We start from the raw sequence: 20,620 nt of genomic DNA, 5'->3' as shown, positions 1-20,620 counted from the left end.
TTGGTATTTCACTGTATTTGTGGGCCAAATACAATGGGTTTGAGAGAACAAATTCTATTTTTTTTTACTATGATTGCCATGTGTTATATGATTGATGATATAACACCAACTCAATGGCAAGAACCATGATAATTGAAATGAATTAAAACGTTTAAAGGTTGCCATTTTGTACTACTTTTATACTGAATGTGTATGTGTATTATTGGGGGCCAAGCAGCGAAGCTGCGAAGGCACCCATTGAGTTACTAGCTTTTCCTATTATTACACTTCTGCCATTGGAGTCTATGGCAGCCCATAGAACATACCTGGCTAAAAGTGCAGATTTTTTTGGCAGAAAGTTTGGGACCTCCACTGACCACTCACACTCATTTACGGACCTCTAAACCCAGCCATCTAGCGCCAACAACAGGTCAAAATCTGGCCGAAAATTTAACCGCTGGGTCTAAAGTTATGAAATTTGGCACATTGATTCAACACTGTCCCATCATCACTCTCACCAATTTCCAGAACTCTATGCCCAACACTCTAGCGCCACCAATGGGTCGAACCTGGATTGCATTCACGCATGTGACCATTGAACGGTGCGTCCGATTTTCACATATCAGGCACCGTTGGAATCCCTGGGCCGACCTAAGTTCAATGACCCCTATTACGTCACTTTCTGCCATATTGGACCACCAGTTCAATGCTGGACATGCGTTCATGCGCGTGATCCTTGACTCTTTTGTCTGATTTTCACAATTGAGGTAGCATCTGAATCCTTGGACCATCCCGAGTTCATCAACTCCTATCCAGTCACTTTCCGCCATATTGGACCTCCGCCATGTTGGATTTAGTCCAAACTCTACGAAAAGTTTCAGCGGTTACAAATTTCATCCGATTTTCACGGAACTTGGCGGAGATGGTCTTCTGCCCGAGCCGCACAAACAATACTTGCCAGATTTTTCAATTTCAATTTTGTTTGCCCGTGACAGCCAATCAAATATGGTGACGAAGCCGCCAAACAGGAAGTGGACTAACATCTCCGTGACGCTTTGAGTTAACATAACAAAACTCGATACCATTAGTCAGGACACTGTCCCAATCACTCACAGCAATTTTTATGCATATATATTGAACACTCTGGCGCCACCACCAGTTCAATGCTGGACATGCGTTCATGCGCGTGATCCTTGACTCTTTTGTCTGATTTTCACAATTGAGGTAGCATCTGAATCCTTGGACCATCCCGAGTTCATCGACCCCAATCCTATCACTCTCCGCCATATTGGATCTCCGCCAAATTGGATTTAATACAAACTCTATGAAAAGTTTCAGCGGTTACAAATTTCATCCGATTTTCAAGGAACTTGATGGAGATGATCTTCTGACCGAGCCGCACAAACAATACTTGTCAATTTTTTTAATTTCAAGTTTATTTGCCCGTGATAGCCAATCACACATGGCTATGATGCCACCTAACAGGAAGTGGGCTAACATCTCAGCTACGCTTTAATGTATGAAGTCCAAACTTGGCACAGGGATTTGGTATCTGATTGTGAGGACGCACTAGGACATTGGCATCATTTGGCCTCTATAGGGGGCGCTGCAATACAGGAAGTGAACTCGTATCTCATCAACGCTTTGATGTATGAAGTCCAGACTTGGTACAGGGACTTGGTATCTGATTGTGATGACTCAATAGGAAATTGGCATCATTTGGCCTCTATAGGGGGCACTGCAATACAGGAAGTGAGCTTGTATCTCAGCAACGCTTTGATGTATGAAGTCCAAACTTAATACAGAGACAAAGTAGCTGATTGTGAGGACATGCAAGGAAAGTGGTCTCATTTGGCCTCTAGGGGTGCTGTAATACACAAATTGAGCTCACATCTCAGCAACTCTTTGGTCTATGAAGTCCAGGGACATGGTAGCTGATTGTGAGAACGCACAAGGACATTGTTAGTGCTTTTTCATGTCATGGCAACGCCATTCCTGCTATAGCGCACTGCTTGGCCCCCACATTGCTGCTTGCAGCTATATTTAATATTGACTTTTTCTGCTTTTGCATTCTCTTTTGATTTGAAAAGAATTCAGCGGATGACATCTGACCACGCTGGTTTGTGTGATCACACTGTGGTTCATCATTGAGTGTTCTTCTTCTTGAAAACTCTAAATCCAGCGCTCCTAAAAGCGCACGCATGTGCATGTGTGTCATGGCTGCTCTATGCACTCTCCTGTCTAATCTTAAATCTATACTGGCCGAGTCCCAGGAGCCGTCCCCTCTCCTGAGCAGCGGACCTCCCCGACTGCTCCTCTCCGAGGGAGCACAGCGATGGCAGAGAGCGGTCAGGAGAGTGAGCCAGCACTGAGGGCTGTGGAGGCGAGGTCACCGGGGCTGCTGCTGTGTGCTGCTGTGTGCTGCTGACGACCAAGAGAGCCTGCTGCTCTCCGCTCCTCTCCTCTCCTCTCCACTCGCCCCCTCCACTCATGGCTGCCAAACAATGCCTGGAGGGGCTGGGGGGATCATTACCGCGCAGACCCCCACCTCACACACACACAGACACACACATACACACACACACACACACACACACACACACACACACACACACAGGAGGACAGCGTGGCAGTCTTACCCCTTCCCGAAGGCACCTCATTAACACCGTGTAGGCAGCAGCAGGAACGACCCACAATCCTCCTGGGTGCTCTTTTTTCTCCTCCTGCAGGGAGACAGAGAGAGAGAGGCAAAGAGAGAGAGAGAGAGAGAGATAGAGAGAGAGATAGAGAGAGAGAGAGAGAGAGAGAGAGAGAGAGTGATAGACAGAGAGAGAGAGGCAGAGGTAAGATGCTAGGCAAGGCAAGCACTCGCACAGTGACTCATTAGGAGAACAATTAGGGGCAACCCAAAGCACAAGTCCCCATAATTAGGCTAAACAAACAAACAGGGTGCGCTGGTAAATAAGCTCCTGTGCTCGCTCCCAGCACAGGTATGGAAGATGCCTCTGCTCAACACCAACCAATTAGGAAGCTAGTTGTGATGGAGGTGGGTTGTGTAACATGAGCTTGTCTCCACCATCTGAGCTCCACAACTCGACATGCAAGCAGGCATCCCAACACCAAGGTCTGCGTGGCTCTCAAGGTCTGCTCTCCTACTCAGCTGGCTTATTTTGTACACTGCTCATGTGCATCACCCACACCGCGTGCCCAGTCCATTATCATTCATTTTCTGAATAATGTACAAGTGTGTTTTCTCCATCCCCCACATGCTTGATGCAGTAGCTATTAGGGAGGAGGAAAGTGTTGCTTTTCCAGGGTGGAGAGGGCAGAAAGTGGCCTGTCCAGCAGTGATGGACAGAAGAGCTGCTACAGCGTCTGGAAGCAAAAGCACTGTGTGAGCTGCACTGGCATAGGACCAATCTCAACAATGTTCCTGGGTGTTGGGATAACGCTAACCAGAGACAGGGCTCCAAACCAGACCAGTGATGAGCAGTTAAATAGTTTTTTTCAGCTCAGCTACCTCGGACTCATTTTAGCTGTGATTATGCTCTTGAACAGAGCCTGTATTTTCTACAAAGAATTAATTAGGCAAAGCTACCTACACAGCCAGGATATATTCCAAACACAAGCCCACGCAAAAAAATGTGCTGCTAATCAGTTTAATAAAACTGATGTTCATGACTTGACTACCCAGACTCAAAGGCCTTGCTGATTTTACAGTCAACAACACACAAAACACACAAAATTATTTGATGTTGTCCTCCTCCATGATGGATTTTAACCACAATTCTATTGTACAGTTTTACATTCACAAAAGTTTTACTAAGGCCCATACACAAAACTAACATAAGATTCTGTGATCAATTCTATGACCTCCACATTTGGTTGTAGGTTCTACTTGTTGCTTAGGACAAAGCCTGGATATGAAGTAGCTTGGTGGCAGAAATAAACATTACAGCTTCCTCAGGTTAACTATGCTCACAGAGACATATATTGGGCCTAAGCCGTATGTGGCATTTTGTAGCATTGGGTCATCACTAATGTGGACGTCATGGTGGTAATGTTTTTGTGCCAGTGTTCCTATGGCCATCAGCATATTTGCTCGTTCCTGTGGTAAGGCAATATCATGCTTAAATGTGGCTGAAAGTTCACTTCAGAGCTTCTCCAACACACAAAGAGAAAGGAGAAGTGAAGCTTTCATCGACAGCCTCCAAATTCAATAAAAGTGATTGTGTACGCCTTCAATGCCTGACCTTCAGTCCGTCACAGCTATACACTAGCTTTGATGGGATTTTCTGGGACATGGGACGAATCAGGTGTGGCAATGTCTATTTAAATGCGTTATCTTGCATGGAGCAGGGCTGGACAGAGAGGCAGAGCGATGCGAAGGCTTTCATGCTGGAGATAGCAGGCTGAGTGGGACCCCCGCAGGGACTCACACATGGGCTGTGTGGCCAGAGCAAAACAAAAGCAGCTAAACAATAACAAACAAACCAAAATCATTAGCCATACCAAAGCATGAGCGTAACAAAAACAAACCCGTGGCCTGGGCGATAAAGCTAATGAGCTCTCGGGAGTGCCTTTCTGTGAGTACAGATGCATGGAGGAGCAGGGAGAATGGATGGTCAGTCAGACCTGCGTCTAGGAGAAAGAAGTCAAGGACGACACTTTCTTTGTGATGTTTAGTGATATAGTTCCACAACAACAGCTTTGTGAAAAACACAGAAGCTCTGCAGAACGGCCTGGTTAGGCAGTCAAAATATGATGCAGGTTACAACTTAAAAACAAAACTGACACCCATCAAACAAGCCTATCCAGTGACAGATATATTAATAAGTCAGCAGCAATCTGAAATCTGCAGCAAGCATTTTATAAAATGATGTGAGTAAATTCTGTATGCAGAGTGTACACATTAAATATGTATAATACATATATCAGTAAGTAGGTGAGGAAGGTAGGGAGGCGAAGAGAGCTAGAAATGACAGAAAAAGAGTCTGGGTTTGCAGAAGGGGTAGTGTATTATTCTACCTGACAAGCAATCAGATGCAACAGCTCCCCTAGTGGTGGCAAAAGGCACTGCTTCAGTTTGCTGTTCCTGAAGTTCTCTCGCAGCAGCTCTGTGAACATTGCCACGGCCTGTAAAACAGAAACACACACACATGTAATCATGTAAGCATACAGACACACACACTCTCTCTCTCTCTCTCTCTCTCTCTCTCTCTCTCCTCTCTCTCTTTCTCTCACACACACACACACACACACACACACACACACACACACACACACACACACACACACACACACACACACACACACACACACCACTTTACATTATTACTGAACAAGTACACATTTGAAATCGTTCGCTGCTGATTGTTAGCTTAGGCAGAATGTGCTAGCTGCACGGCTCCATGGAAGACTGCTGGGAGCTGCAGCAGAGATTTGAGTGAGTGCTTTCTGCCTGCTCCATGACAAAGCTATCATTATCACGTTTTTAAAAAGCATTCACAATGACACAATCTGACACCAATGTAACCTTTTTCAGTCTCTCTCCCACACACACACGCACACACACACACACACACACACACACACACACACACACACACACACACAAACACACACACAAACACACACACACATCCCTGTCATTAGTATCTGATGACTGGTAAGCTAGGCACATCGATGTGTGTGTGTGTGTGTGTGTGGCTCACTGCGGCAGCTCTCTCAGCAGGGGGCTATGCTAATAGGCATGTCTCTGTTTCGCTCGCTCTTTTCACACACTTTCTCCCCCTCTCCCCTTCCCATCCCCTCCCACTAAACACAAGGCTTCCCTTCGCTCACGCTAAAGCATCATAAATGATGAGTTTGCAAGGAACAGATGTTTGCGGCCCATGTTTGATGTGTTTTGGCAGGAGAGAGACTCGCCGAGGGAGAGGACGCCTCGCATGCAGAGATGGGGAGATGCACTGCTGAGGACCAGAGCCACGGCGCCACTTCCACACCACCCCACACATCCGCCAGTGCACTGCACAGCCTCACACCCAAATCAATACAACCCATACTCAGGGGGGAGTCTGCCACAGAGACCATGCAAAAGGAAAGAGCTGTGAACTAATAAATAGCAGTCTGATATGGACACAATATTTCGAAGGGAAGAATACAATTTGGATAATGAAGCCTAGTCTTGTGAGTTTGCTGCCGTTTGACAGTGATTGTCTACTTATGAGATTGCAGACCAACATGTCAGACTGCCCAAAGAGACGGGACCATATCCTGGGATCAGTAATGGCAAGCAGTGATAGCCGGCAAGAGCGGAGGGCAAATAGGACATGCTGCAGGAGAACTGGCCAGGGCTGCGTTAACTAAAGAGGCAGGATGGAACAACCCCTAATGATCTCCCAGGGTGGTGCCAAGTGCAGCCAATAAGGATAGTAATCAAGTCCCTTGATTAGTCATGAATATGGAGTCAATGTCACAGGACAGCACTACATTCAGTTTGTATTACACCTGCTGGGTTATCCGTCTCATCCCATTTGTTTCAGAATCCAGGAAGAGACACAAAAAAAGTTGTTGTAGAATGCAGGGTCACAACTAGGGTTTATTATAAATAACCAGATTTGAGGGTTTTTTTTACTACAGAGGTTAAATCCTACTTTACACTAGTGTATTATAAGAAAACATAGTTGCTCTAAAGGGGATATGTGTTATGCTTTATTAGCTACTGCATTGTTAGCATTCTAGCTTGATTCAGTTTGATTGCTACTTTCATTTGAAGGAAAGTATTTGATGAACATTGGGTTGCGAATGTAGCATTACCAATTCAGGATTTGACAAAGGAAAATGGGGAATCACATGGGGAAACCCTGTGAGGCATAGGTGTTCCATGTGTTCATAATGGGAGGTAGATTCTATGAGTTCACATCCACAACTACAGCACCGCTTTCAAAAATCAGAGATTCTTCACAGTAACAGCAGGCAAGGTAATAAGACCACTACAGTACATTCTAAATGGCCTCCACAGAATGGCCTGGCCATGTAGTGTTGTTACAGAGAGAGAGAGAGAGTACAGCAGGCCTTCTGCTTATGGGGTGAGTCACGGGTGAATGACAGAGAGACAAAGCCTGCAGCTGAAGGCAAGAGGAGAGATCAGAGCTTCTCTTCCCACCAGCCTTAGCCAATATCTTTACATTCCCTTTCAAAATCTCCCTCTCATCATGATCCAGTCCTGCAATGTTTGTTGTCAGTTTAGTATCCAAACTTATGGTATGTTCAAAAGACGTCTAGATTTGCAGATGATTTGATGCTGTGTACAAATATTTGTGTGTGGATGTTGATACCCAGGCTGGCTCGCATTTTTAATGAGCAGTTGAAGCTTCAAAAATGTTACTGAAATTAAAACTATGATATCAAGTAACTTTGAATATTTGTTCCCCTTTTTTAATCTCACTCTTGGCTTTTGCTACAGCAGAGTGCATGAAGCAGTATGTGCTTGGGCAGGGTGCCCTGGCCAAGGCCTGTGAGAATATGCAGGATCAGCGTGGCTATGATGCTGAGCTGACCCCGACCCTGACCCTGTGAGGGCAGGCCATCCTCTGCCCCGACAGACCTCACCCGGCCTCTGTGGTTCAGTAGCACACGCACACGGAACTCTCAGTGAATGGCTGCGGTAGATACTACTCTGATGGCCAGGCCTTTAATGTTGTAAGAGGTACAACTATCTAAAATAACCCCCCCGTTCTCTGAGGCAGGCTTTCTACTTCTGACTGCACATTTAGAGCTTCCCTATCATGGATGAACACAAGATGGTTTTCTGCTTTGTTATAGTATTTGGAATGGCAGTGGATTGTTTTAGTTGTCCCACTCCTTGAAGAGAAATACAGCTGCATTTGTGAGTCTGGGCTGGTGACTGGATAGTATGTGTGTGGTGTGTGTGTGTGTGTGGGGGGGGAGAGAGAGAGAGAGAGAGAGAGAGAGAGAGAGAGTGTGTGTGTGTGTGTGTGTGTGTGTGTGTGTGTCTGACTAGTACGGGGCTGCCTCAGTCAGAAGGACAATCCATTTAATACTTCATTAGAGTCCCACTCAAATCAGTCATGGGAGACACAAGAGAATGAGGATTATATGGAGCGAGAGCGGCTGAAAGAATGAGGAAGGAGGAGAGAACTTTTCTCCTCACTACCTGTAATTCCCATCTCCCCGTCTGAAGCCCCTGGGTGACAGGGACTATTTATAGCTGCTTACTGTTGTTGCCATGACAGTGAATTAGGCTGACATCTCCTCCAGCTGCTGTTCTAGGTGGAAGATGAAAGTCTGGCTGCGCATCAGGGCTTAAGATGGGGCTCCCACTCAGAAGCCGCACGCTAACCTGAACTCAGCGCTGGGCTCATCACAATGCTCTTCTGTTCTCTACTCTCCGGCTCTTCTGTCCGTTGGGCCCGACACAGCCTCAGCCGTCTGCACAGGCCGTCGCAATCATACAGTCACACCCAGAAAGAGCTCGGGCTATTGTCCTCTAACGTGCTTTGGCAAAAAGAAAAAACAGACATTGGGAGCCGTCCATCTCCCACATACAGCAAAATGGCCGTCGACAGCCGAGGCAAAGGCAAGGCGAGGCCGAAAAGAAATAAAAATGTCTTTTCAGGAAGCGTCGGTTTCCTTGGACTGGACAAAAACAGACCGCGCGACAAAAATCGGCATGACAGAGGCAGAGCGCTGAGCGTCGGACCCCCGCCGAGACCAAGCACACTAAAATCCTGTGCTCCTCTCCCCCACTTCTAAGCCATATGTCCACAGCACTTATAGCAGCGCAGCAGAAAACATGTCACAAGTGACAGGCGGAGGAAGAGACGAGTGAATGTAAAGAGAGAGAAAGCAGCCATTGTGCCATGGAGAAGGGAGAGAGAGAAGGGAGACAAACAGCCAGCGCCGACGCGTCACCGGCCGCCATTTTATTTTTCGTAGAGACTTGTCTCTCTTTCTCCCTCCTGTCGGGCAGCTTTTCATTTTCACAACAGAGAGGAGAAGGGTAAGCGGCTACTGTGCCGGCAAGCCCCATGTAAGCCGTGGATCAAGGTCGGAGGCGCCGGATCCCCACATCAAATAGTATCCTGTTTTTTGAAAATGATTAACCACAATGGCTGCGCTCAGCTCTTTGATGATTTGTGAATGCTTTGGTAAGCGTGTTTGGGCAGGAGAGACTTGTAGCTCGGCTCGCTCTTTAGGAGCCGCTGCTTCTCCAGAAGAAGCAGATACCGCGTTCATGCCAATACTGGACTTCATTAGTGCCAAAGTCTGGGTTTAACAAAATTCATTTTTTAAGGTTTCTATAGGGAGTCTAGTGCCCACCTGAGAAAGTGCTATAGTGGCATCTAGTGGCACGGATGGCGTCTCTTCAACAACCACCTCTGGACATCAATTGTGTACATCTCACCAAGGGTGTCCAAAACCCCTACTCCTCCAGGTGCACAACTCCCCTGCATGGTCCCACTACATTATACAGCCATGACGAGAGACACTGCACAGACGCACGATCAGACACATCATGTGTGAGTGGCAGTGAGTCTGAACCTTGTGTGGAGTGGGAATGAGTGGGAGTGTGCGTGAGTCTGATGGGGGTAGTGAACAACTGCAGTTAAACAAATGAGAGGAACTGAGTGTGTGTGAGTGGATGTGTCAGAGTTTGCATCTGTTGTACCACATGGTAAATGGACACTGACCTCTGATATGGGCGTGTCTTCATTGAGCTCTGTGCAGTGTAGAGCCAGCAGACCTTGCAATCGCATCACTTTGGTCTTCCTGTAATACACACACACACACACACACACACACACACACACACACACACACACACACACACACACACACACACCTCAGAATTCCTCCACCAGAATACCTAATGTTATATGACATAAATAGTGCAATGGCAAACAGCCCAGTGTTTTTCTTACACATGCATAGTTATTAATCTATGAGATGCTATTGATGAGCATGACCTCTCATGGTGTTGCAGATCTAGGCCTCCTCTCAGAGCCCCTCTACTCACAGTGCAGACAGGAGGGAAAGTATCATACTCACACATCCCAGTTTGGGGCCACACGCAGCTGCTGGGTCAACACTGGGAACTGCCAGAGAGAAGCGGAGTGAACTAGTTTATTACTGGTAAAGGGACGCCGTTTCTACATCATTTGGAAGCATTTCTAAAAGCATCACAACTATACTGTATACCAGGAAGAAAACATGCAAAAATGTACGTATTTTTTTTTGTGTGATTGACATGATTATTTAAAATAGACAATTATTCCTGATTCTAATCCTAAATTGAAACTAAATTGATTACTATTCAAAACACACAGGCTATTAGTCTCATAGGTTCTTTACATACTGTTTCTTTACATCAAACACTTCATCCCTGTTGTTTATAATACTTCTGCACCAGAAAATAAATAAATTAATACAAACAATAATATATAAATATACATATATTGCCTCCCATTCATGCACAAATATACTAAGAAACAGCCCTATACAAAATGGCTATGTTATTGTTGATATTGTTGATAGCTCCTTCATATTGCCAACTTGAATTCCATATTTATGAAGTATATCAATTTGTAATATTGTCAAACACATCTGATGAATAATTTTGCTATGAGATACACACAGTACATGTAGTATCTCACCAGGGGCTCATCAAAACACACAACACTACAGAAACAGCAGTATCACTGCAGTGCCACCTGTTGGTCACCTGCAGTTCCACAGCCATGCCTAACAAACAATAACCAAAATACACTATAGACCTCTTAGTTAAACTGTGCATTACCAGCTACAGGTAATCATAAGGGCATCTACTGACTGGACATAACACTCAACCTGGAGGACTTTGGACATACAGAAAACTACAACATCCAGAGGCCACAGAGAGGAGGGGAACACTATAGTAAACTCCAAACTGAGAAAACCCAATGCAGAAAACATTAAGACCTGTGTGTGCTGCACTGTACTACGGCAGAGAATTAGGGCCACATTAAGGAGAACAAGATTTTTTTTTATGTCTGATTTTTATCATGAAAATATTATAATTTCATAATTTCATATTTATAATATAATATAATAATTATCTGTTCAAAATTATATTCTGATTTAAATAATAAAGTTGAAATGTTGAGAATAAAGTCTAATCAGTTAAGTTGAAATACTTCTTATTCTTCACATTTTGACTGAATTCTTAAAATCTTGACTTTCTACTCAATATTTCAATATTACTCTTCAAATACAAACGAAAAAAGGTAAATCATTTTCTCTCCTTAAGGTGACCTTGTAACTCTCTAACTGTCGTGCTACACTACCCACCCCGATCTGAAATGTATTCACTTCACCGGTAGAAAGATCTCAGCCCATTCCTCTATGCGTCCAGCAGCAGTATGTGGCGGCTGATACGATATCCTGCCGTGTGATTACAGTTTCACATCAAAGGTCAGCGGGAGGAAGAGGAAAAACAAAGCTTGTTTTCCAAGCTGTGGCTATCGGCTTCCTGGGCCTATTAGCCCATCGTTACTGTGCTTCCCTCTCAACAGAGCCAGTCGGAGCGTGACATGCCAGTCTCAGTCTTACTGTGCTTCCCTCTCAACAGAGCCAGTCGGAGCGTGACATGCCAGTCTCAGTCTTACTGTGCTTCCCTCTCAACAGAGCCAGTCGGAGCGTGCCAGCGAGCCACCACCCTGGCACTGCCCACTCCACCCTCCGCTGGACACCACCCTCCTGATGATTGACCCAGAGAGTATAGCCACTGGCCATAGAGCGCAAGGCAGGGAAGGGCAGTCAACAAGATGCCTCAGTCAGTTCAGAGACCATTCCCTTTGAAACCCATGTGTCCGATGCATAATTGATAAATTGAAAACAATTCATAATGCATCATAAAGCCGCTTTTTATTGAAGCGTGACAGCTGGCCATGAGATTTTTTCCCCTCTCCTCTTGGCCGTACAGTATCATAATGAATCATTAATGTTTCATATATCGTAGATGCATGAATAATGTATGGGGCACATGAGCCTCCAACTCAACAGATGTTCTTTTCGCACCGCCAAGAGGACAAGGTTCCACTCTGCACTACGTGTGTGTGTGTGTGTGTGTGTGTGTGTGTGTGTGTTTATGGGGGCTTTAGGCCATGGAGGTTGTATTGCAACAGCATACCCCCCAGCATGTGAATGCCTCATGCTTTTGTATGTGTGGGCATGAATGTGTGTGTGTGTGTGTGTGTGTGTGTGTGTGTGTGTGTGTGTGTGTGTGTTGCAGGCTCTACTGTACCAGGGAGGAGTTGATGAGGCGGGTGGTGAGGGTGCGGTTGCCGGGGGTGATGCAGCACAGGTAGCTGAGTAGGTTGAGTTTGGCGCGCGGCGTGGAGCCCTTGGTGCTGTCGGTCACCTCCAAGGCAGCGCTCAGCTGCTGCAGAAACGCAGACCACTCCTCCGGGCTCAGCAACACCAGCCTCTCAGCTGCAGCACAACACTGACGGTCAGCTCAACATGGGCACGGGACAGGCTCTATGAGTATGCATCTACATGTGTGTACAGGCACTTTATGCATTTGTTTATTTGGATGAGTAGTTTTGTTAGTTTTACGATGTGAGTTTATGTGTGATGGGTGGGTATACCTGAGTACGCTGGAACACAGAGTGTCTTTGAGTCAAATCGTAGAGGAGCACTCTTCATAATCTGTTCATTCACAAAGATGTTAAAAATGTGACTACTTTGCCCAAATTTAGATCTAGGGTTAAGCTTTATATTTTGCGCTATTACAAAGTCTTGTCACAACAGCTAGACTACCATATTTTGTAGACAACTACTAAACATAAACAAGTTCAGTCATGTAAAAACATGTCGTGCATCATCAAGTGTGCATGTGGGTTAAGGCTGAAATGCTTGGAAACAAAAACATGCACAAAACATCCACACCAGCACAGTTATAAAACAACTACTAGAATTATAATAAAAGCTGAATTGCATTCCAGTTCCCTACAACATTTAGTTCCATGTTAAAGATGCCTGTGATTATTTTTGTTCTAGATCCTATCACTAGTATGTGCTTGTTTGTTGACCAAAGTATTTACTGGTATCCACAGTGATAAGCATCCACAGATACCATTGCACAGTAAGAGAATGGAATTCAATCTAAATCTAAAATTCTAAAATGTTTCTCTTCCTTGGAACTGTAATTTAGGCCTCCTGAAACAACTAACAAAATAAAATAAATATTGCAAATAGGTGTAATTCAGGTAATAATGCATTCATGTGTATGGTACAGTGCACTAGTACTTCCAGTGCTAGAACATGCTATGTGCTTGTTTATGGCACTGATCAGTAAAGCATTTTTGGCTGGCAGGGGTCTTCAGACCGGCTCACCTTTGGATTATCTATGATAGGTGTGACTGCCAGGTCAGCGTCCGTGTACAACAGCTCCTTAATGTAGGACATGATGTCAGTCTGGCCATACACCAGTTCATCGTCTCCCTGGACAAGAGTGGACAACAGGTATCAGTGCATGTAATTAACCTTACACTCAGAATGAAGCTTGATTAAGTATTACACTGCTAACAACATAAACCGTGCTTCAGTCCTGGTGGCCATCCAGGAGTTCCAGGCAGTTCCTGAACTATACAGTAGATGGCGCCTTCTCCTTAACAAGACAACTCTGCCCAACTGTGAACTGGGCAAACTCTGGCACATTCCAGACCGCTGAGGTACTGTACTGCCCACAGACCGACTGCACATTGCCCAACTGATAACAACTGACAGTACAAGAGATGCTGGCAGAGCCGAGTCCGATTCAGTGACAATCCTCAGACAGCATAAATGTATGGACTGCAGTTGTGTTTACACTGGCTCGCTGCCTGATGAGACCTTTGTTAGGCCCATGTCATGATTAGCGATGACAGACTGGCTCCCTGAACTGACCACAGGCTCCCCCAGCACAAGGAGGCTTTTCAGAATGCATGGCAGAGCTGTAGTGTCCGAGGTCTGGCAGCGTGAGGCGCCTGTGTGGCAGTGTGGCGGCCGGCAGGACTCACTCTGCTCGCGGGCGTCTCGCTCTCCGGCTCTCTGGCAGCACTGCTTGTTCTCGGGGTCGCGCGGGAGCTTGGGGGTTGGGGGATCAGATAAAAACAGCCGGGTTCACTCGTGTTGTTCCTGATACAGTCTGTGTGGCGTGTGCCACTGGAAACAAGCCCTGGCACAGCTAAGCAACAGACATGAATACAAGTACATAATGACCAGAGTTTACTGGACGCTCTTTACACATTTTCCCACCATTAACAATGAACAATCTAACAATCTATTCCTGGAGGATAACAAAGTGAATACAATGGTCATTTCTAGAGAAACTTTCAATCAGTTTCTTTATAAAGCAACATAAACTAATGACTCTTAACCTGTATTTAGCCAATTCTAAATCTGACTTGCAATTGTATCCTTAATATTTCTAATGCCGTATTTGTGCCTCATAATTCTGTGTGTGTGTGTCTGTAAAGTGTCATAAAGTGTCAAGTGTCATAAAGTCTGTGTGTGGAATTTCAGTGTTTTGCCACTGCATTGATGGATGCACAAACGTGGAACCTTTCCTAGTACCTGAGAAGAAAGACATTCTCTCTAGCATCATCGTCCAAGGCAGACTTGGGTCTGAACTCTGTAACACTATCTGTGGAGAGAGGACAACAGCATTATTTGTAAGAGACAGATTTACAGCTGTTCAAACTGGGCATCACACAAGAGCCCACAGATGCATCTAACCCAGTGGCAGCAACCGTGTGACCGTGTAAGTGATGGACACATCTTGTCCTTTTTGCAAATCTGGACATCATCCATTTAAAAAAGCTATAGGGATGATATATGAGGACAGAAAATGTTTCAGCAGGCACAAAGTTATGTAACAAAGCCAGTGAGATGGTAGCATTCAGAGTTTCATGGGAACTATATGAAGGGATTAAATCCTAATCCAGCGGGACATGCCGGGATGCACACTGATACACACTAGCACGTAGAACACGATCACAGGGAGACTTTTTGTAAATCATCCATACACACACTCACACACTCACACACACACACACATACACACCCCCCATCATGTCCATCACGTAGGACTAGGATTGCATATGGCACATAGCTCATGCACATCACGTCGTCCTGTCAGTGTTGCCTAATATCAAGTCATGTCCTCGTCCCGCTCCCTAAAGGCTGCTGGCTGTTGCATAGTTGGAATACTGTAACAGAAGTCTAACTCATTCACTTGCTGTGCTTTAAGCTTTAAGGTCATTGAGTGTCATGGGTGGTGCTGTACAGTAGAGGTGGCACTACGTGCTGGTGTGCAGGCATGCTCCATTACCTAATGTGAACGACTTGCTGAGGTGTGGGCTGCCTGGCCCCGGCAGCCTGCTGGGCCTCCCCTCTGATCCCTGTGCCCCCAGTGACACCAGATGCAGGCTGTGGGAAACACACACACAGATAAGATCACGTATTGGAGGGCCCACTGGGTTCAGTTTCCCGCAGGCGCTAAACAGAGGCAGCTGCAGCGCAGACTCAGCTCATGTTTCCAGCACCCTGTGCCATATGCTTGCCAATCCACCACCTTTTAATGGCATACAGTATGGCAACAACTCCCACACTACACGGGGTGGGGCACCATTCATTGTGATTCAAGTTTCCCAAATCCAAATCACCCAATGTAATTGACTACTTGCCTCTATCAAGTTACAAAAAGGTGTATCAGGTGTCATCCTTTTAGGCAGTCAATGCCTCTCAACTATCCTTTATAACCATTCTATTATTTACAACATACAACTCACAAGCATGAACCTGGATACAGAGAATCAATAACGGGCAAAAATTATATGATGTTTGATTCCTTTAACAATGAACACGCACTTTATAAACCTCCTTAGTCATTAAGAGTTGCTGTTGTCACTTTGAGAACTGTATATCATGCATACTGTACGTATAAAGCTAGATCCTGCACAAACAGGACAACGACAATGTAACAAAATTCTGAGTATACACATATTAGGTAAAGAACATGGCACCATATACATCCCTACAAGCTCCTGTCTCTTCCTGTGTGTAATAATGTGAGTGTTTGCCTCCCCTGTTCCTCTAGAGAGCAGACAGGTGTGTGTGCATGCCTCAACAGTGTGCTGCAGTCTGCAGTGGATGGGATGGAGCCTGGTACTGCATACGGCAGCTCAGTGGGCTTTGTGTGCAGGTGAATAATTGAGCCTCAAACTGAAGTTTTACAGCTATCTGGGTCGGCTGACTATGGAGAAACCACATCAATGGCACACTGTTACATAAGGTAGACAAATGGTCGCACACCTTTGCTGATGCCAACAGGACTCACTAATCATTGTTACGGGGCAAGCGTTGTGCTGGCTCCTTGTTCCGATCATGTGAGCCCTTTGTTCCTTGCCCTCTCAGAGCCCCAACAGCAACAGGCTGAGGTGGGCGGAAACGAGATGAGGCATCCAATCGAGGCAGCGTGCCACAGTGAAGCTGTATGAGGTGCTCGGGGCATCAGGCACCGTAAGACTACCCAGCTGGTAGGGCCACTGGGCAGGATGGGGGGGACCTATGGTGCTACCAGTTAGCCCAGCTAAGTGACGTGTTCACAGGGCAGAACAATGAGCTCACTGTTCATCAGAGTGAGGGCTGTTCAAACAGTCTGTGCAAAGCATGTTTGCTCATTCGGGGAGTGTATGACGTAAGGCAGGATCAGAGGCAGGGAGTACAGAGAAAAAAAAGAATGGAAAAGATGATAAAAATGGCTACCGCAGCCCAATGACATGCATGTGAACAAAGAAAGTGAACAAAGAAATTACAGTAATAACAACAACAATAACAAAAATAACAATAACAGCAAATTAACAGGGAAATTACTATGGACACAAACTGATCTGCTAACAGTACACTGTCTATGGCCTACAGCAGAATGGGGAGAAAGTCCTTGGGGAAGAGTAGTGAAGAGTAGTATTCTACCTGGAAATCAGGGAGTCCTCTTCTTCCTTCTCCTCCTCCTCCTCTGAAGCAGGCTGATCTGAGAACGCCCCCCTCCAGAAGGGGTGTGACAGGAGTCCCACCCAAGACAGCCTGTGCAGAGGCAGAGGGAGATGAAGACATGGCACTGGATAGCACAGACTGTTAACAAATTACAGGGCGGCCCTCCTTGCGAGCATAAACAGCCTGGTAACACATTGATAGTCATTACGCTGCTCACCTCTTCTGTGGATCTTTCTGTAGCAAGTCTGTCAGTAGGCTCTGAAATTCTGGGCTGAGTTTACAGCAGGCAGCTCCTGTGAAGGGAAGTGGTTAATGTTCTTAATAAAGTTTTTAGATTACAAACTTACAAAGTGATCCTGCCGACATATCCATCTAGTTGCTACTCTAACCTTTTTGCCTTGGTGTTGGGGGGTTCTCGTGTAAAATGAGGTCACTCAAGTCTGCGAAGGTCTCGGAAAAGAATGGAGGTGTCCCTAGAACATGCATCAGTCAACATGTATCTTGAAAAACAGTCAGTCAACATGTATCTTGAAAAACAAATAAGGTCACTTCTGTGTTTGCTGTTTCAGGGCAGTATATGTCACCTGTAAACATCTCGTAGAAGATGCATCCTAAGGCCCAGAGGTCGCTGGAGACACTGGTGGGCTCTCCTCTGACAGACTCAGGAGCATGGTACACAGGAGAACCTGAAGGAGGGAGGGGGAAGGGGAGCATCCTTAACTAAACAGATCAATGAGATATTCTTATGTCACATCAATGTATTTGAACAACAAAGTTTTTTTTTCCCCCTGTACTACTGAGCTTTCTAGACTAGACTTTTGGTTGTTTTGCATTCTTTTTTTGATGTGCTTGTTTAGAGCAAAACTCCATAATGCTTAATTAAAAGGGCTATGTTGAGTTTCTGTATTAAAAATAACTTTAAAAAAGCAACACAATGTGAAAAAATAACCATGTTGATGTATGCATATGCTCCTAACATGATAAACAGCCAGAGATGGGCTGTCTCTTTTGTGAAAGCCCTTTGTGCTTCAAGTCAGAAGTGTGCTTGCTGATGGTGCTTTCAAGACAGCCCCTACAGAATTCTGCACACAAAGTGGCTATGACTATAATTTTCCTGCTTGTTTTGTCACACTCTCTTCCAAATGTGTGCTTGCAATACAGTAATCCTACAAATCATTACTCTATCTGTTCATCCGTGTAGCCGTTACACTGAGGGCATCATTGCACACTAACATCTATAACATCTGAGTAGAGGTTCTTCTGCTGGAAGGAATGGGCCAAAAACTCTCCCAACTGTTGTATGACACTAAAAAACTGATCATTTTTAAGATTGTAGACGTTATTTTATAGGGGTTCAAACCCCTTTTTTTGGAGGCAGGTGCGTACACATTTTTTCACACTACGGCCACTTAATATTTTCTATGGATACATATCCCATTAGCTTCCCTATAGCACGTTTGCTTCTTTAAATGAAAAGCTGAACATATTTCAGGTCATACTTATGCATATTTTCCAAAAATTAGAAATTCTAGTGTCTAGCACCACTGTATGTTACCTTGGATTCGATTCTTTATGTTTTTACTGAGGGCCGTGTCTTTGCTGTCTCCAGCCCCTGGTTCTGCTGACAGGACCAAGGTAAAGAACTCTTCCAGGCTTTCACCCTCGGCTTTGGCCAGACAGAAATTTGAGTACTTCAGTGTACCAGGACCATCCAGTAAAATCTGCAGGCAAAGACATGAAGTTGCACCCAGTGTGATACACAAAGTGGGTATTTGCACCCACTAAGCTAAGAGGGCAGGTTGATCACTATACCTTAGCAGGAGTGAGATCAGAGAACACGATACCAGATTCATGGATGTGCTTCAACCCTCTGACAAGGTCAATTCCAAATTCTCTGACAACATCTTCAGAGAGACATTCATCTTGAGATATAACTGCTTCAAGTGAGCCTCCTGAGGATGAAAAAAACAAACAAACAGATAAGCCATTGTTTGTAAAGAGTAACAATCCCAAGTTTAAATGATAAAAGATGTTAAAACAGGTAGCCTGACTAAATATATTTTTCCTGTGTCACAGCAGACTGTACTCATCAGAATAAAATTGTATTCTTAATTAGTATTCTCACTTCTAACTATAATAATTAATAACGTTGAATTACAACATGATCTCACCAGTGCACAACTCCACAACGAGCCATAGATGATTACTGGTTTCATACCACTCATAGAATGACACCACATTATCGTGTTGGATATCATGAGTCAGCCGCACCTGTCAAAACGGCAGATGAGGAAAGTTACACATCTAAACAGACTTGACATTTGGCCTAACATTTCTTCTACATAAATAAAAAGATAATCTTAAAGGTAGGCCTAAATCGAGTTAAACTAAAACATTACTTACGTGGTTTGTTAATTCGGGTCTTTTTGATTTCTCGCTGCAAATAATTGCAACAAAGTGAATACTACCTTTTCTTCTACCTTTGTATACAACGGACTTGCTTCCTCTCCCTATTTCTTCATATAGAATGAAATTCTCCATCAGCAAAACTGCTTGTTAGCCAACCAACGAGTCGACAGGTTAGTCCACCTCAAAATACAAGACAAAAACAGAGTCAACGTTGCCCACGGTTTGGACGAATTTGGTGTCAGCTAGCTAGCGTGTCAACTGGAATAGAAAGAAGCTATTGGTTGGAGACTAGAACAACAAACTGCTATCAACAAAAACTTTAAAATGGCAGAGACATAACGTCAACGTTAATGTGCGATGCGATGCAAGCATCCCCCCAAGTTCCCAAGTTATGCTGTGATCGACATTTTGCAAGATACTCCTTGACAGTAACTAGCTGGGTGCATCTGATAGCATCGGGGTAGCTTACCTAGCCTACTACTAGGCTTGAAATTATATGAACTGTCAAATGGTAACAACTTAATAGTTAACGTTAACGTTAGCTGGCCAGCTAGCGAGCTGTTGGTTGCTAAAAACGTGACAAACTTCACTGAACTAACGCTGTTGGTGTGTTTCGTTCAAAAATAGCTTAAGCATACCTTTAGGCGTATGTTATTTCTGTAGATTCAGATGGGTTGACAACCTTCACGAACAAAATCAAAGAGTACTTTCATAACATTGCCCAAGTTTCTTTGGTGTAACGTTAGTCACTCAAGATTCTCCATCGTTCTGCCGCGCAGTGCAGACAAGGAAAGGTTAGCCCATAGTTTCGTTATAGGTGTACAGGAATCAACATGTATTAAAAATATGAATGTTTTTGAGGGTCTTCTTATGACGTCGCTATTAAATTAGTTATATTAATAAGGTAGAAATAATTATTTCTGTATATAAAGTCGGATTACTGTAAAGTGATATATTTTAAGTCGTCAAAAAGGTTAGTGCACCCCCATTTTTAAGCCGTGCCATCGGTTTCTAGGATACATCGAGGGACGCGATGCGTAAAAAGAGCGCTCATGCTGGCGCTTGAAATGTGAATGAAGTTCTAAGGACAATACATAGTTCTATTCATTTGTTTGAATTGTGCGGCTGTACTAAATGTATGTAACATTTCTTTTTTTCCATGATGAAGTCTTGAAGATCTTGCCCACTT

General features: G+C 44.7%; 1 protein-coding gene across 2 annotated transcripts in view; it reads right to left on the bottom strand.

Annotated features, from left to right (window-relative positions):
• Positions 1–20,325, bottom strand: part of ulk4 (unc-51 like kinase 4) — an 83,286-nt gene extending 62,961 nt beyond the window's left edge. Inside the window, exons 1-19 of one of the 2 annotated variants that reach the window (XM_048261881.1) lie at positions 20,070–20,325; positions 19,426–19,611; positions 19,194–19,293; positions 18,835–18,974; positions 18,578–18,743; positions 17,607–17,708; positions 17,412–17,495; positions 17,240–17,315; positions 17,002–17,112; positions 15,359–15,456; positions 14,602–14,671; positions 14,046–14,112; positions 13,381–13,488; positions 12,633–12,693; positions 12,287–12,474; positions 10,054–10,100; positions 9,696–9,774; positions 5,008–5,115; positions 2,619–2,702 (exon numbers count right to left, since the gene is read on the bottom strand). In XM_048261881.1, the coding sequence (XP_048117838.1) occupies positions 2,619–2,702; positions 5,008–5,115; positions 9,696–9,774; positions 10,054–10,100; positions 12,287–12,474; positions 12,633–12,693; positions 13,381–13,488; positions 14,046–14,112; positions 14,602–14,671; positions 15,359–15,456; positions 17,002–17,112; positions 17,240–17,315; positions 17,412–17,495; positions 17,607–17,708; positions 18,578–18,743; positions 18,835–18,974; positions 19,194–19,293; positions 19,426–19,563 (1,827 nt within the window). In that variant the 5' untranslated portion in view covers positions 19,564–19,611; positions 20,070–20,325. The remainder of the gene's footprint in view (positions 1–2,618; positions 2,703–5,007; positions 5,116–9,695; positions 9,775–10,053; positions 10,101–12,286; positions 12,475–12,632; positions 12,694–13,380; positions 13,489–14,045; positions 14,113–14,601; positions 14,672–15,358; positions 15,457–17,001; positions 17,113–17,239; positions 17,316–17,411; positions 17,496–17,606; positions 17,709–18,577; positions 18,744–18,834; positions 18,975–19,193; positions 19,294–19,425; positions 19,612–20,069) is intronic. The other variant, XM_048261882.1, reaches the window with a different exon arrangement.
• Between the last annotated feature and the right edge of the window lie 295 nt (positions 20,326–20,620).

The sequence above is a fragment of the Alosa alosa genome, chromosome 13, assembly GCF_017589495.1.
Source record: "Alosa alosa isolate M-15738 ecotype Scorff River chromosome 13, AALO_Geno_1.1, whole genome shotgun sequence".
In the NCBI taxonomy this organism is placed as follows: Eukaryota; Metazoa; Chordata; class Actinopteri; order Clupeiformes; family Clupeidae; genus Alosa; species Alosa alosa.
The sequence above is the reverse complement of the archived record's forward strand: the minus strand, read 5'-3'. Positions and strand labels throughout refer to the sequence as shown.